Source organism: Oncorhynchus nerka, linkage group LG25 (genome assembly GCF_034236695.1).
Source record: "Oncorhynchus nerka isolate Pitt River linkage group LG25, Oner_Uvic_2.0, whole genome shotgun sequence".
Taxonomy (NCBI): domain Eukaryota; kingdom Metazoa; phylum Chordata; class Actinopteri; order Salmoniformes; family Salmonidae; genus Oncorhynchus; species Oncorhynchus nerka.
The window spans coordinates 57,658,931-57,673,730 of record NC_088420.1 but is presented as its reverse complement, the minus strand read 5'-3'; the positions used below and the strand labels follow the sequence as shown (position 1 = coordinate 57,673,730).

Here is a 14,800-nt window from a genome sequence, read left to right as displayed (position 1 = left end):
AAACACATCCAAAGATATATTTGCACACTGATAACAAAGCTAGTTACATAGCACAATGCTTGCTAATCGGATAAAGTCTTAGTTTGCGGTTACCTTGTTATACTAATACTTTAGCTCATTTATAAAAACGATACATTTATAAAAACATCACTGGTAGTGCTATAATTAGAGAGAGTTCAAGAAATTGCCAGAGATGGAGACATCTAGCTTGCTATCTGGCCTGTTAGGAAGCAAATGTGGATCTGTCAGGAACCAACATAATAAATGTAGTTTAGCAGACTCTTTTATCCACAGCGACTTAGTCATGCGTGCATACATTTTACGTGGGTTCACTGGGAATCGAACATATAGCTTAGACTAGTTCCTGGGAGTCTTAACCTGACTGAAACCAAATGGAGACATTTGACACCAGATGCGGTGCAGTGATGTAAAATATGAAAAATAACGGTCTAAATATAGAGCCTTGTGGGACTCCACAAGCCATTATTGTATTTTGAAACTGTTCTTTTAAAAGGTAGACTCGGCGAAATAACGTTGCCATGAGCAGTACCGCAGATATTTCAATAAGCGAGATGCAAGACTTTGCTCTCACACAGTCACAGTATCTGTGTATGTGCACAGGTTCGCTTCACGCTGTTACTGCGTGGTAGCCACAGGACCAAAACAGTGGAGAAGTTGAACCTCGCGCTTCAACGCTCTTAGTTGTTGCGAAAATTTACCCAATATGCTGATTACTTTCTGCATCTGTCATATCACTGAGTCTACCTTTAAGTCACTTCATTTATTGGATTAATTTAAGTGACTTAATTTATTATGTCCATTATTCTGAAATGCCCAACCCTGTTTCCTCCCCTCTAAATAGGAATGCATGGAGACCAAAAACACCATCATGTCTCGACAGAACGAAATGCAAGTTTCGTTGGAGAAGGTCAAAGACTTGGTCCGCCTCATTCAGGCTTTCCATTTCAGTCAAACCGTGGAGACCGAGGGTACAGGTGCCTTCACAGAAGACATCACAGAAGACATCAGGGCCAAGGATGCAATTGTCCCTGCTGAAAATGCAGTAGACACCATCAACACCCATGCTGTAGCAGAAGTCCATATCCAGTCTGTGGATGGGGTAAAGGCCGAGGTCACAGCACTGAACAGCACCAATGTTGAAGCCGGGACGAGGGTTGTTGTAGCTCATGTTGCCACAGACAAGGTAGCAGGAGTCAGTGCTGAGGCTGCTGTTGACATCTGCGTTGAGCCTGCTGCCGAGGTCTACACTGAGACTGCAGTGGGCATCAGTGTTGAACCTGTGGCTGAGTTTAATAACGCTGAGGAAGTGACGGAAGCCACTGCAGTAGTCGGTGCAGTGAACTTTACAGTGGCCACAAACAATGCTACCACAGACCTTGTGTGTACTGACATGAGCATGGATGAGAGCTGTACTAACAACACTAACACCATAACTGAGAATAAGGTCAATACCACGAGCAGCACAGAGGAGGTGATAGAAGAGGAACAGGAAGAGAACACAAACATTGACAACAGCAGCACCAACAACAGCAAAACCTCAGAACCTTCCCAGCAATCTTTGCAAGCTCTTCTCGACAGTTTGGACAATAAAGACTAACACTCCATCTCTTGGATTGAAAACCCCCAACATAAAAAAAGAAGACTTTAGCTTTCACTTTTGAAAGGTAACTGAAATTGCCAATCTATATACATACTTGATTCCAATGTATATTCAGACTGTGTAAATAGTAGATCTACAGCCCAAGTCTGAGATTGCTATTGGATGCTGTAGGTTATTATACCACAAACATGGGTGAAAGGGTGGCTTGTGTACCAGTGTCATGCCAATTTAAGGTTAGAAAAGAACAGTAGTAATGATAAAAGTAAGATCATTTATAACATCACACCAGTGTGTGCCTGCAACAGTTCCCCTCAGAACTCTCATAGGGGTTGTATCTTAGGTTAACTTCTGTTCCTGGGGATGCAGGTTAGAGATGTCTAAAGACTGCGTGCTGAACAGAGACCATGTTTCTACGGCATTAACTGAGAACAAAATAAAACCAAAAGATAAGCGAAACAGCTGAGGGACAGGGCTTTGAAAAAGTGTCAGTATTTGTTAACAGTGGGGAAACATTGAGGTGTTTGATCGTCATTGAAAATCAAATAGGTAAAACAGGAGAGCCTTCAGTTATCCCAATACCTTCCTCCCCTTTCCCCATTCTCACTCACATTACCGATAACTATGGACCCATTTACACAAAACCTCAGGCAAAAAAAGAAGAAAGTAAAGCAGCATCCACGTGCTTTGGAAGTATGAGGCAAACTGCTTATAGAGCTGGCTGGTTAGGGCCTTGCTGAGGAAGACCCAGGTAACAAAGACGGTCATCTCAAGATAGAGTGGAGTCAGATCACGGTATCATGGTATCTTAATGTTTTAAAATGGTGTAGATCCAGTGCAGTAATTGAGTAAAATTTGTGAGTTAGTGTCAACTGTGAGCACTAAATGTGAAATTGCAATATTATTGCATTGTCAAAAACAAACACGCAAAAATATATCTGCAGTGTGTTTCTTTTATAGGATAAGATATTCATTCAGGTCTTCCTAGTCTTCAAAAGTAAGTGCATTTCTGTTGCATAAAACAGTTGTTTGTTAATAAACGTTTTTAACTGGCATAGTTTATGCATTTAATGATCTTTTAATAGAGGTGACCTTTGCATATTATGAAATGTACGTTTTTGTTTAATTCTGAACTGCCAAAATGCTGTTGTATCCAACTATAGCAGGGACATGTCCACTAACTGTATGGAAAGATAAAGAACGAAATGTATTATTCAATACCATCTGGGGAATTGGCAACCCTTGGTAAATAAGTGCTTATTCAACAATCTCATCAAAATATCTTTATTTTCTGGAAACTGGAGGGTTTGTTGTTTCAGTCCATTTTGGTGATTAAAGCACAAGCTTGCTGCATAACAAATAAGTGCTGAAAAGCTTTTTTGTATGTTACGTATGGAACAAAACAGATTATGCATTTTGTTTGTTGTCATGTAATTTAGTCCCAACAAAATATTTTTGTATGACCCAACTGATCTTTGAGAGTGAGTCTTAGGCCTTGTCCAGGAGAAATGTTCCCTCTCTCCTACCGCTGGAACATGCTTGGATAAGAGATTTGACCAACAACCCTATTCCCAAAAACTCAATAGATTTGCGCTTCCTCTGGTATTTTTTTGTTGTAATGCTCCATCAACATAAAGTCAGCAAAAAAAGAAACGTCCTCTCACTGTCAACTGCGTTTATTTTCAGCAAACTTAACATGTGTAAATATTTGTATGAACATAACAAGATTCAACAACTGAAACATAAACTGCACAAGTTCCACCTACATAATGTGTCCCTGAACAAAGGGGGGGTCAAAATCAAAAGTAACAGTCAGTACCAGCTGCATTCAGTACTACAGTGCATCTCCTCCTCATGGACTGCACCAGATTTGCCAGTTCTTGCTGTGAGATGTTACCCCACCAAGGCACCTGCAAGTTCCCAGACAATTCTGGAGGGAATGGCCCAGACATGTTCAATGGGATTGAGATCCGGGCTCTTTGCTGGCCATGGCAGAACACTGACATTCCTGTCTTGCAGGAAATCACGTACAGAACGAGCAGTATGGCTGGTGGCATTGTCATGCTGGAGGGTCATGTCAGGATGAGCCTGCAGGAAGGGTACCACATGAAGGAGGAGGTTGTCTTCCCTGTAATGCGTTGAGATTGCCTGCAATGACAACAAGCTCAGTCTGATGATGCTGTGACACACCGCCCCAGATCATGGCGGACCCTCCAAATGTAGGCGTCTCACAGTACGACATTGCAATTTATTGCCCTGGCCACATCTGCAGTCCTCATGCCTCCTTGCAGCATGCCTAAGGCACGTTCACGCAGATGAGCAGGGACCCTGGGCATCTTTCTTTTGGTGAAGTTATTTGGATTTTTACTAATTGTCTTTGAAAGACAGGGTCCTGAAAAGGGACGTTTGTTTTTTTGCTGAGTTTATTTGTCTGTTTTATAATTTGTTGGGCCAATACCCAGGTTTTTTCCATTTTTTTACCAAGTCGATCATGAATTTCACCAGACTGTTCATAAACCTTTGGGGTTGGGACCATTCAGAAGATCTATGAAGGATCTTTTTTGAGCGAGCCTCAGGTCTTCTCAATTGAAATAAAAATAAATAAATAAATGTTTATGCTATACTGTTGCATTATATAAAGTGCAAAGAGGGCAACATGGAGTTAGGTCTTAAATGATTTACACCCTTGATAAAGATTAGCAAAAATGACTGTAAAATAAATCATTAAAATACTTAGCTATATTGTACACTCAACAAAATGGGGAAAGTATATTATTTTATACAATTGCTAATACAATTGCTCAGAAAGATTTTGTTTTAGCAAGTAATCTTTTTTTCTCAAAGGTGGGGGTCAAAATTATTGACACCCCTATTGTCAATAGCATTTTAATACCTTGTGAGGATAATGGCACTGAGCCTTTTTATAAAATGTTTTATGAGTTGGAGAACACACTTGGAGGGATCTAAAACCATTCGTCCATTCAGAGTCCTTCCAAATCCTCCTGGCAGAGGAAACCAGGTTTTGGCTCAAATGTCCTGATACTGGGTAAAGTTCATGATGCCGTTGACCTTAACAAGCGCCCCAGGACCTGTGGAAGCAAAATAGCTGCATAACATAAAATATTCCCTACCATATTTTATAATAGTCTTTTCTGCTCATGCATTCTAATTTCAACACCAAACCCACCACTGTGTGCGGCCAAAGAGCTATATTTTCATGTCTTTACCCAGTACAAGGACATTTTAGCCAAAACCTGGTTGCCTCTGCCAGGAGGTTGAAACTTGGCCGCAAGTGGATCTTTCAGCAAGACAATAACCCCAAGCACACTCCTGAATCTATTGACCACAAAATCAACATTTTGAAATGGCCATCTCAGTTTCCGGACTTGAATCCCATTGAAAACCTGTATATGAATTGAAGAGAGCAGTCCATAAGCGCAGTCAAAGGATATCAAGGATCTGGAAGGATACTGTATGGGAGAATGGTCTAATATCCCTCCCAATGTGTTCTCCAACTAATAAAACATTGTAGAAAAAAGGCTCTGTGCCGTTATCCTAACAAGATGAGGTATTGAAAACAGGGGTGTCAATCATTTTGATCGCTACCTTTGAGGGAAAAAAATATTACTTGTTAAACAAAATCTCTGTCACTGAGCAATTTGTATTCGTATGAAATAATGTAATTTCCTTATTTTTTTGAGCATACAATATAGCTCAGTATTTGAATTATTTATTTTATACAGTCATTTTTGCTCATCTTTATCAAGGGTGTCAATAATTTCAGACCCCACTGTTCATCATGTTTACTTCAATCCATGGCCAATTGACATATCTTTGGAGAATGTTTGCTGTTTAAATAACAGGGACTTGAAATAATTTAACAAATATATGACGTTCAAGGGACGACGTCTTCTTAACATTGCTATTTTTTTTTGTAGTTAGCTATATAATAAATAGCATCTATATTTTCTCCTCTCTAAGTTGTTATAGAGATTCATTTTTTCTATTTCTTTTAACCCATCTTAATGTCCAAGGAAAAGGGATAGTTTGACAAAGATATGCAATCAACTGCAATGGCTGTACTGTCTTGTACTTCCTCATAGATTGAATGAAAGGGGTTCTTTTGCCTTGTGAGTCTTACACGGTACTCGTAAGGACATATCTACATCAAGACCGTACAAAATTGATTTCCTGGGTGTCACATGTTTTTCATACTGTGTCCCTTGAATACAACAAAATATTCAGACATTGTCTGTAAAGTCTGAACGTATGTTACAGAGCAACTTGATCTTTCCCCTTTTTAGGTACCTCGAGTGCCTTTCTTCCAACAGCATATTTTGTCTCTTGACTTGCACTGTGACTTGTATTATTACCTTACTACACAAACACACTGGTCTATTTCTTGTCCTATGTTATTCCCATGTGATTTTATATCCACCCACAAAACTCAAGAATCTTCAGCAAATATATATATATCTGAAATATAGAGCACAATTGAATCAGCATATGGAAAATAACTTTGGGCTTTAAGTTAAGTACGTGGAGTTGACTTTGTTTCAGGCTATTGGATATGTTTGTTTTTTCTACAAGTAGTCTGTATAGCAGCTGCCTTAAATGTATTTTTTGTCCTTAAAAGGTGAATTCAATTTATTTTGAATGATCTGTATTGGGGAACACCTGTAAAATGACAAATCTCTGTGGTTTCTTCATAGATGTACACCACTCAGTAGTTTGTTCAAATGTCACAGGAACTGGTACGATATTTGTGAAGGATTATTCAAAAACTCTTAAACAGGTGTGACTTTTAGAATGTTTTTTTTGTGATGCACTTTTGGTTGAATTCCCAGACTAAAATATGTGATGTGTGTATATAATATGAAATAGAAATCTGGATTATATCCTTTTACCCTGAATTTACCTCTCTATGGTTGAGATTCTACATAGGCATGTTGTGGTAGTCTAGTCTCCTCAGCATTAAAACTCAGTCAGGACAGCGCCAGTGATCATTATTTGTCCCCTACTTGTGCACCTTTTTTATTTTCTCACCCTTTCTTTTGTCTCTGTCTTGCCGTAAGCTTGATAATATCAGGTCATATGAATTGAGCCTTGGCCTGTGTGCGTTTGAACAAATGAAACAGCACCCTGATTGGATAGACTTCTTGAAGGTCTAGGGCAGTCAAAAATGTGATTTTCCTGTGTTTTATAAATATTTCCAGTATGATGTTGGAATAATACTATGAAAATGATAGTGACATTTTAGTGTAAGAGCTGTTTGAAAAGACAGCCTGAAATGTCATCCTGCCTGGTGACATCACTAGGCGGTAAAGTTAATAGACAATAAGGAAGTTTCAAACCTCTGCCAATAATAGCTAGTTTTCCCTGTCCGACTCAGACCACTCCCAGACAGTCCTACCAAAAGTCTTGCATAAGAAATTGCTCTTTGCTAAGAAACTATTTTATTTATTGCTGAGCATTTTAATTGAAAACAATCACAGTAAGGTACTTAATTGTTACCTTGAAATGATTTGATATTGAGACAACTGCTGCATTGGACTTTTTTAAGGGCAAATCAGCAGTTGAAACAATAACAAAGCGTTTTCCAGCCACTGTTTTGGTAAAAAGCCGAGGGATGGAGCTGGAAAAAGTAACCACTCTAAAATGAATAGACAGAGCTATGGATGCCAGGACTGACCATCCATGATATCAAAATTGTAGTTTTAATGTTTTGAGGCTTTACAGTGTTTATTTTACTTTGTTTACAAACATTGGAGTAAAACAAGTTTATTTTGGGTTCTGATGAGGAACGACAGTTGAACTAAGCTCATGAGGCATTTACTTTCTAAGTTATATCCTTCAAGAATCAACGGGTACATATCATTAATTTATAAGTTAAAAAATGGATGTAGCAACTTCTGATTGCCCATTTAAACCCCCTTAGCAGCAGCTTTCCAATCATTCCAACAGAAATTATGCCATCTTATGCAAGTTTTTTTATACAAATGTTTGTCAAACTTTTTTAATACACATTACCTTCGGTTTTTATGTGAAATTAGTCACTTTTCTTTTTCCATTCTGGCAACATGATTCCATAACTATAGTATACAGTGGATGGATGTCTCAGTATAGGAAAATTGAAGCTTTTCTTACAAATAAACACAATTTTGTATGGCATCTCTGGCAAAAATGTTATTGCTTAAATATAAGGCCCATGGCCAATATACCACGTCTAAGGACCATTCTTATTCATGACACAATGCAGAGTGCCTGGATATACAGCCCTTAGCCGTGGTATATTGGCCATATACCATAAACCCCTGAGGTAACTTATTGCTATAACAGTTGAAGTCGGAAGTTTACATACACTTAGGTTGGAGTCATTAAAACTCGTTTTTCAACCACTCCACAAATTTCTTGTTAACAAAATATAGTTTTGGCAAGTCGGTTAGGACATCTACTTTGTCATTTTTCCAACAATTGTTTACAGACAGATTATTTCACGTATCATTCACTGTATCACAATTCCAGTGGGTCAGAAGTTTACATACACTAAGTTGACTGTGGCTTTAAACAGCTTGGAAAATTCTAGAAAATGATGTCATGGCTTTAGAAGCTGCTGATGGATGTATTTCATGGCCTACCTTTCAACTCAGTGCCTCTCTGCTTGACATTATGGGAAAATCAAAAGAAATCAGCCAAGACCTCAGAAAAAAATTGTAGACCTCCACAAGTCTGGTTCATCCTTGGGAGAATTTCCAAACGCCTGGAGGTACCATGTTCATCTGTACAAACAATAGAATGCAAGTATAAACACCATGGGACCATGCAGCCATCACACCGCTCTGGAAGGAGATGTGTTCTGTCTCCTAGAGTTGAACGTACTTTGGTGTACGAAAAGTGCAAATCAATCCCAGAACAACAGCAAAGGACCTTGTGAACATGCTGGGGGAAACGGGTACAAAAGTATCTATATCCACAGTAAAATGAGTCCTGTATCGACATAACCTGAAAGGCCGCTCAGCAAGGAAGAAGCCACTGCTCCAAAACCGCCATGAAAAAGCCAGACTACAGTTTGCAACTGCACATGGGCACAAAGATTGTACTTTTTTGAGAAATGTCCTCTGGTCTGATGAAACAAAAATAGAACTGTTTGGCCATAATGACCATCATTATGTTTGGAGGGAAAAGGGGGTGGCTTACAAGCCGAAGAACACCATTCCAACCGTGAAGCACTGGGGTGGCAGCACCATGTTGTGGGGGTGTTTTTGTTGCAGGAGGGACTGGTGGACTTCACAAAATAGATGGAATCATGAGGGAGGAAAATGATGTGGATATATTGAAGCAACATCTTAAGACATTCGTCAGGAAGTTAAAGCTTGGTCACAAATGGGTCTTCCAAATGGACAATGACCCCAAGCATACTTCCAAAGTTGTGGTAAAATGGCTTAAGGACAACAAAGTCAAGGTAGTGGAGTGGCCATCACAAAGCACTGACCTTAATCCATAGAAGTTATGTGGGCAGAACTGAAAAAGTGTGTGTGAGCAAGGTGGCCTACAAACCTGACTCAGTTACACCAGCTCTGTCAGGAGGAATGAGGCAAAATTCACCCAATTTATTGTGGGAAGCTTGTGGAAGGCTACCCAAAACATTTGACCCAAGCTAAACAATTTAAAGGCAATGCTACCAAAAACTAATTGAGTGTAATGTACACTTCTGACCCACTGGGAATGTGATAAAAGTTGAAATAAATCATTCATCAGAGATTCTACAGATTGGTGTCTTTTTAAATGGCCCAATGTATACATAAAGGAGAAGTCTCATCAGTTTTCTCAGACCAGCTAAGATTAGTCACTCCACTTAATTCTCATCCCATAAAATAATTGGCAACTTTGAATTGGATCAAATGAAGAAAGTGTAGAACACTCTTGTAATCCTATTGTTTGTCACTGTGAGAACCTTGCAGAAAGAAGGGAGCATTCTAGAATGGTAGCCTCTCTTCTCTTTACTGATCAGTGTGCACCTTGTCAGGTTGTGTGTTTCGTTAGCTTCTACTGTAAGGATATTGAGATCTTGGATTTGCAATTATGGTTGAATATCCTCTGTGAGGCGTCTCACAATGGAGTCTGATGAATGACATGAATTGTGAAACTGAGTTGAAATGTATTTGGCTAAGGTGTATGTAAACTTCCTACTTCAACTGTATAAACTGGTAACCAACGTAATTAGAACAGTAAAAAATACATGTTTTGTCATACCTGTGGTATACAGTCTGATATACTATGGCTTTCAGACAATCAGCATTCAGGGCTCAAACCACCCAGTTCATAATTGGAATGATCTAATGGCAGAGGATTTTAATGCCGTGAACTATGAAGTCTCTGTGCAATTGGACCATTCTTTTGATTCAATTTCTGCCTTCACTAATGCACCATGCCTAATGTTATTGTTACTTTGGGACAGTGAGTGCAAAATTCAGTACACTGTCCTGTAAAAAAATATATATAAATATAAATAATAATTAACACATTAATTTAAAGTACTAAGCTCTAAAACCAATATACCAAAAGCAAATGTGCATTTATATTTGGAAGCCCTTATGCATTTAATAAATATCAGCCTCAAAAACGGTTAATATCTGCTTCAGTACAATGTATAAGTTCACAGGTGTGAAAGAAAAAGCAGTTGGCAGCTGAGACTCACTCAGATGTATGTTATATTTTATGCATAACAATGGCATTTCCAGTTAATTCTAGAGTGAATCTAGAGTAGCTCACTTATACATTCTCACCAGTGCATTATATATTCTGTCAATGGTATACCAAGTCATGATTGTGGCCTTCTAGTATTGTTGATGCATTTCATCATCCATAATACTTATAATTCATATGTTGTGACTTCCCTATTGTTGTAACACCTTGAGAGTCTTACCTCATCCACTGTAAATTCAATTGGAGGAGTTTCTTCTTTAAGAGTGCGAAAAAGTATAATAAAAAAAACTACATTTGGTGAAAGATGATGCATTGTTGCGATACGAATAAAAGGTTCACCTGGTGTGCTGAATTGTGTAAATTGTTAATTACACAAAACAAAATATTTGTAAAATAAAATTTAATTTTTTTTTGACATCTCTTCTGTTACAGATCTCTCATTTGTTTGTTCACCTGACATTGTGAGTGATCCGGTGTGTTTCTTACCTCTGCTGTATTGAGCCTCTTCTGTGATTAGTTATTTGTATGCATTGTTTAGAAAATACTATTAAGGAATATGGGAAGAAGTTGATATTAGGAAAATTTGATCAATTTGTATTTATTTATTTTATCATTTTGTTAATAAATTGTCAAAAGCAACCTGCCTTGTCATTGAAGTGTGTGTGTTTTTTAAGTTTGGTGGGAGGGGGAGTAGTCAAAATAATATTTTCTTTAGAATTTCATTTAAATTTTGTTCTATCATTTAACTATTTACTTTTAACTAAATAGTTTAAATATAACTTTAATTTACTTTCACGCTTATATTATGCCATTGTCCATGATAACTGATGAGGTCTGTTTTGATTGTGTACCATTTTCAAATTATTTCAGCCATAAATTGATTTCAGCAATATTTTTGGAGGACATACTTGAGGACAGTTTCTCATTGTACCCTGCCTAAATGTAAAAACTTTGATTACTTTTTGCGTGTAAAAATTCCATAGGTTCGTTTCTGAGCATTCTGTCTCAAGGTTGTTTCTCTCACGCCCACACAGCACATCTGTAATGCGCGTTGGACGAAAGGTGACAATTTAACTCACATTTTTGTACTGCGTCTTTTATCTCTGAACTAAAGTAGCTTTCTTCCGTTTTTCATGTCATTTCCTGGAATAAAAATATGGTCAAAGCCGAGAGATTCGGCTGGCTCATTATAAGTACTTCTAATAGGAACAACTTTGCATTTCCGTGGACGAGTGAAATCAAAGAGTGGCGGTGCGTCAACGACATGGATCACGGAGTCTTGGGTCGGTAGATAAAGTACTCAACGCAGACCCTCTGGAGCCCTGCAGATTCTATAGGTGGGGAGTCGTATTACTAGCCAATGAAAATGGCTTCCTAAAGCGTTAGGCAAATCATGATAAAAATCTATCAAAACACATTTGTTATCATTTGTAATGTTTTTATAAGGTCATCAAAAGGCATAATACTTCAGGATTGCATAACTACAGGTAGCCTGAATAGTATACAAGGCCAGTCACCACACCCTTACATTTAAAAAATTCCCTTCACTTTAATATTCACTACCGTTCAAAAGTTTGGGGTCACTTAGAAATATCCTTGTTTTTGAAAGAAAAGCCTTTTTTCCCATTAAAATAACATCAAATTGGTCAGAAATACAGTGTAGACATTGTTAATGTTGTAAATGACTATTGTAGCTGGAAACGGCAGATTTTTTTATGGAATATCTACATAGGCGTACAGAGGCCCATTATCAGCAACCATCACTCCTGTGTTCCAATGGCACGTTGTGTTAGCTAATCCAAGTTTATAATTATAAAAGTCTAAATGATCATTAAAAAAACATTTTTGCAATTATGTTAGCACAGCTTAAAACTGTTGTCCTGATTTAAAGAAGCAATAAAACTGGCCTTTAGACTAGTTGAGTATCTGAAGCATCAGCATTTGTGGGTTCGATTACAGGCTCAAAATGGTCAAAAAACAAAGACTTTTCTTCTGAAACGCGTTAGTCTATTCTTGTTCTGAGAAATGAAGGCTATTCCATGCGAGATATTGCCAAGAAGCTGAAGATTTCTAATGTTGTGTACTACTCCCTTCACAGAACAGAGCAACCAGAATAGAAAGAGGAGTGGGAGGCCCCGGTGCACAGCTGAGCAAGAGGACAAGTACATTAGTGTCTAGTTTGAGAAACAGAAGCCTCACAAGTCCTCAACTAGCAGCTTCATTAAATAGTACCCGCAAAACACCAGTCTCAATGTGAACAGCAAAGAGGCGACTCCGGGATGCTGGCCTTCTAAGAAGCGTTGCAAAGAAAAGCCATATCTCAGACTAGCCAATGAAAAGATTAAAATGAGCAAAAGAACACAGACACTGGACAGAGGAACTCTGCCTAGAAGGCCAGCATCCCGGAGTGGGTCAAACGTTTAGGGTAGCCTTCCACAAGCTTCCCACAATAAGTTGAGTGAATTTTGGCCCATTCCTCCTGACAGAACTGGTATAACTGAGTTAGGTTTGTAGGCCTCCTCGCTCGGACACGCTTTTTCAATTCTGCCCACACATTTTCTGTAGGAATGAGGTCTTGGCTTTGTGATGGCCACTCCAATACCTTGACTTTGTTGTCCTTAAGCCATTTTGGAAGTATGCTTGGGGTCATTGTCCATTTGGAAGACCCATTTGCGACCAAGCTTTTACATCCTGACTGATGTCTTGAGATGCCGCTTCAATATATCCACATAATTTTCTTCCCTCATGATGCCATCTATTTTGTGAAGTGCACCAATCCCTCCTGCAGCAAAGCAATCCTGCAACATGATGCTGCCACCCCCTTGCTTCATGGTTGGGATGGTGTTCTTCGGCTTGCAAGCGTCTCCTTTTTCTCTCCAAACATAACAATGGTCATAAAGGCCAAACAGTTCTATTTTTGTTTCATCAGACCAGAGGACATTTCTCCAAAAAGTACAATCTGTGTCCCCATGTGCAGTTGCAAACCGTAGTCTGGCTTTTTTATGGCGGTTTTGGAGCAGTGGCTTCTTCCTTGCTGAGCAGCCTTTCAGGTTATGTCGTTATAGGACTCATTTTACTGGGGATATAGATATTTTTGTACCCATTTCCTCCAGCATCTTCACGAGGTCCTTTGATGTTGTTCTGGGATTGATTTGCACTTTTCGCACCAAAGTACCTTTATCTCTAGGAGACAGAATGCGTCTTCTTCCTGAGCGGTACGACGGCTGCGTGGTGCCATGGTGTTTATTCTTGCATTTATATTGTTTGTACAGATTAATGTGGTACCTTTTAATGGCACAGTCAACTTAGTGTATGTAAACTTCTGACCCACTGGAATTGTAATACTGTGAATTATAAGTGAAATCATTTGTCTGTAAACAATTGTTGGAAAAATTACTTGTCATGCACAAAGTAGATGTCCTAACCGACTTACCAAAACTATAGTTTGTTAGGAAGGAACAGACAGAGTATCCCGTCTACCACACAACGACGTTACTACAACGTATCCAATTGACCACCAGAGACGTTCTTCAAAGGACTCGGTTTGGCAGCACGGCCTTCCATCTACCACCAACCTACTGAAGTGCAGCTTACAGTAAATATTTATTGCATTTTCCTTTTCCAAGTGGGCGGTAATTTAGAATGCATAAGATTTTGTAATTACGATAGCACAACTTCGCCCTTTGTTCCTCAGTCTTCCCGCTCTTTAACTCAAACCCAGACCCTTTTCTTTTGTGTAACAAGCTGTCATATCTGTTCCGCCCGCTAGGAACGTTTTCCTTTATGACGTAATTTGTAATCAAGTTATGATTAATTATGTGTATGTATAATTCTGTGTGATTAGTTAGGTATTTAGTAAATCAATAATTAAACCCAATTTTGCATTGCTGATTCAACTTGTTAGCCAGGGTTCGTGCAGATAATCAAGAATTTACAACTTTCAGATGAGACTGAATTAAGGTGACGATTAATATTGACTGCTATTGATGTAAAATATTACTAGGTCTTTAAGAGTTTATTCGGAAGATAACAGCTCTATAAATATTATTTTGTGGTGCCCCGACTCTCTAGTTAATTACATTTACATGATTAGCTCAATCAGGTAATATTAATTACGGAGAAATGAGTTTATAGAATAGCAAGTCATATCACTTAATCCGGCATAGCCAAAGACACAACAATACTGTACTCTCTACCATCTACTGCATCTTGCCATCTTTATGTAATACATGTATCACTAGCCACTGTAAACGATGCCACTTTTATGTTTACATACCCTACATTACTCATCTCATACAGTTTGGAGAACAAGTATTTGATACACTGCCGATTTTGCATGTTTCCCTACTTACAAACAATTAGAGGTCTGTAATTTTTTATCATAGGTACACTTCAACTGTGAGAGACGGAATCTAAAACAAAAATCCAGAAAATCACATTGTATGATTTTTAATTAATTAATTTGCATTTTATTGA

At 38.4% G+C, this 14,800-nt stretch overlaps 1 protein-coding gene across 5 annotated transcripts in view; it reads left to right on the top strand.

Annotated features, from left to right (window-relative positions):
- Nucleotides 1-10,975, top strand: part of LOC115109729 (PHD finger protein 21A-like) — a 109,263-nt gene extending 98,288 nt beyond the window's left edge. For all 5 annotated transcript variants that reach the window (XM_029635009.2, XM_029635006.2, XM_029635008.2 and 2 more), the window contains one exon: nucleotides 863-10,975. In XM_029635009.2, the coding sequence (XP_029490869.2) occupies nucleotides 863-1,618 (756 nt within the window). In that variant the 3' untranslated portion in view covers nucleotides 1,619-10,975. The remainder of the gene's footprint in view (nucleotides 1-862) is intronic.
- Nucleotides 10,976-14,800: the final 3,825 nt, after the last annotated feature.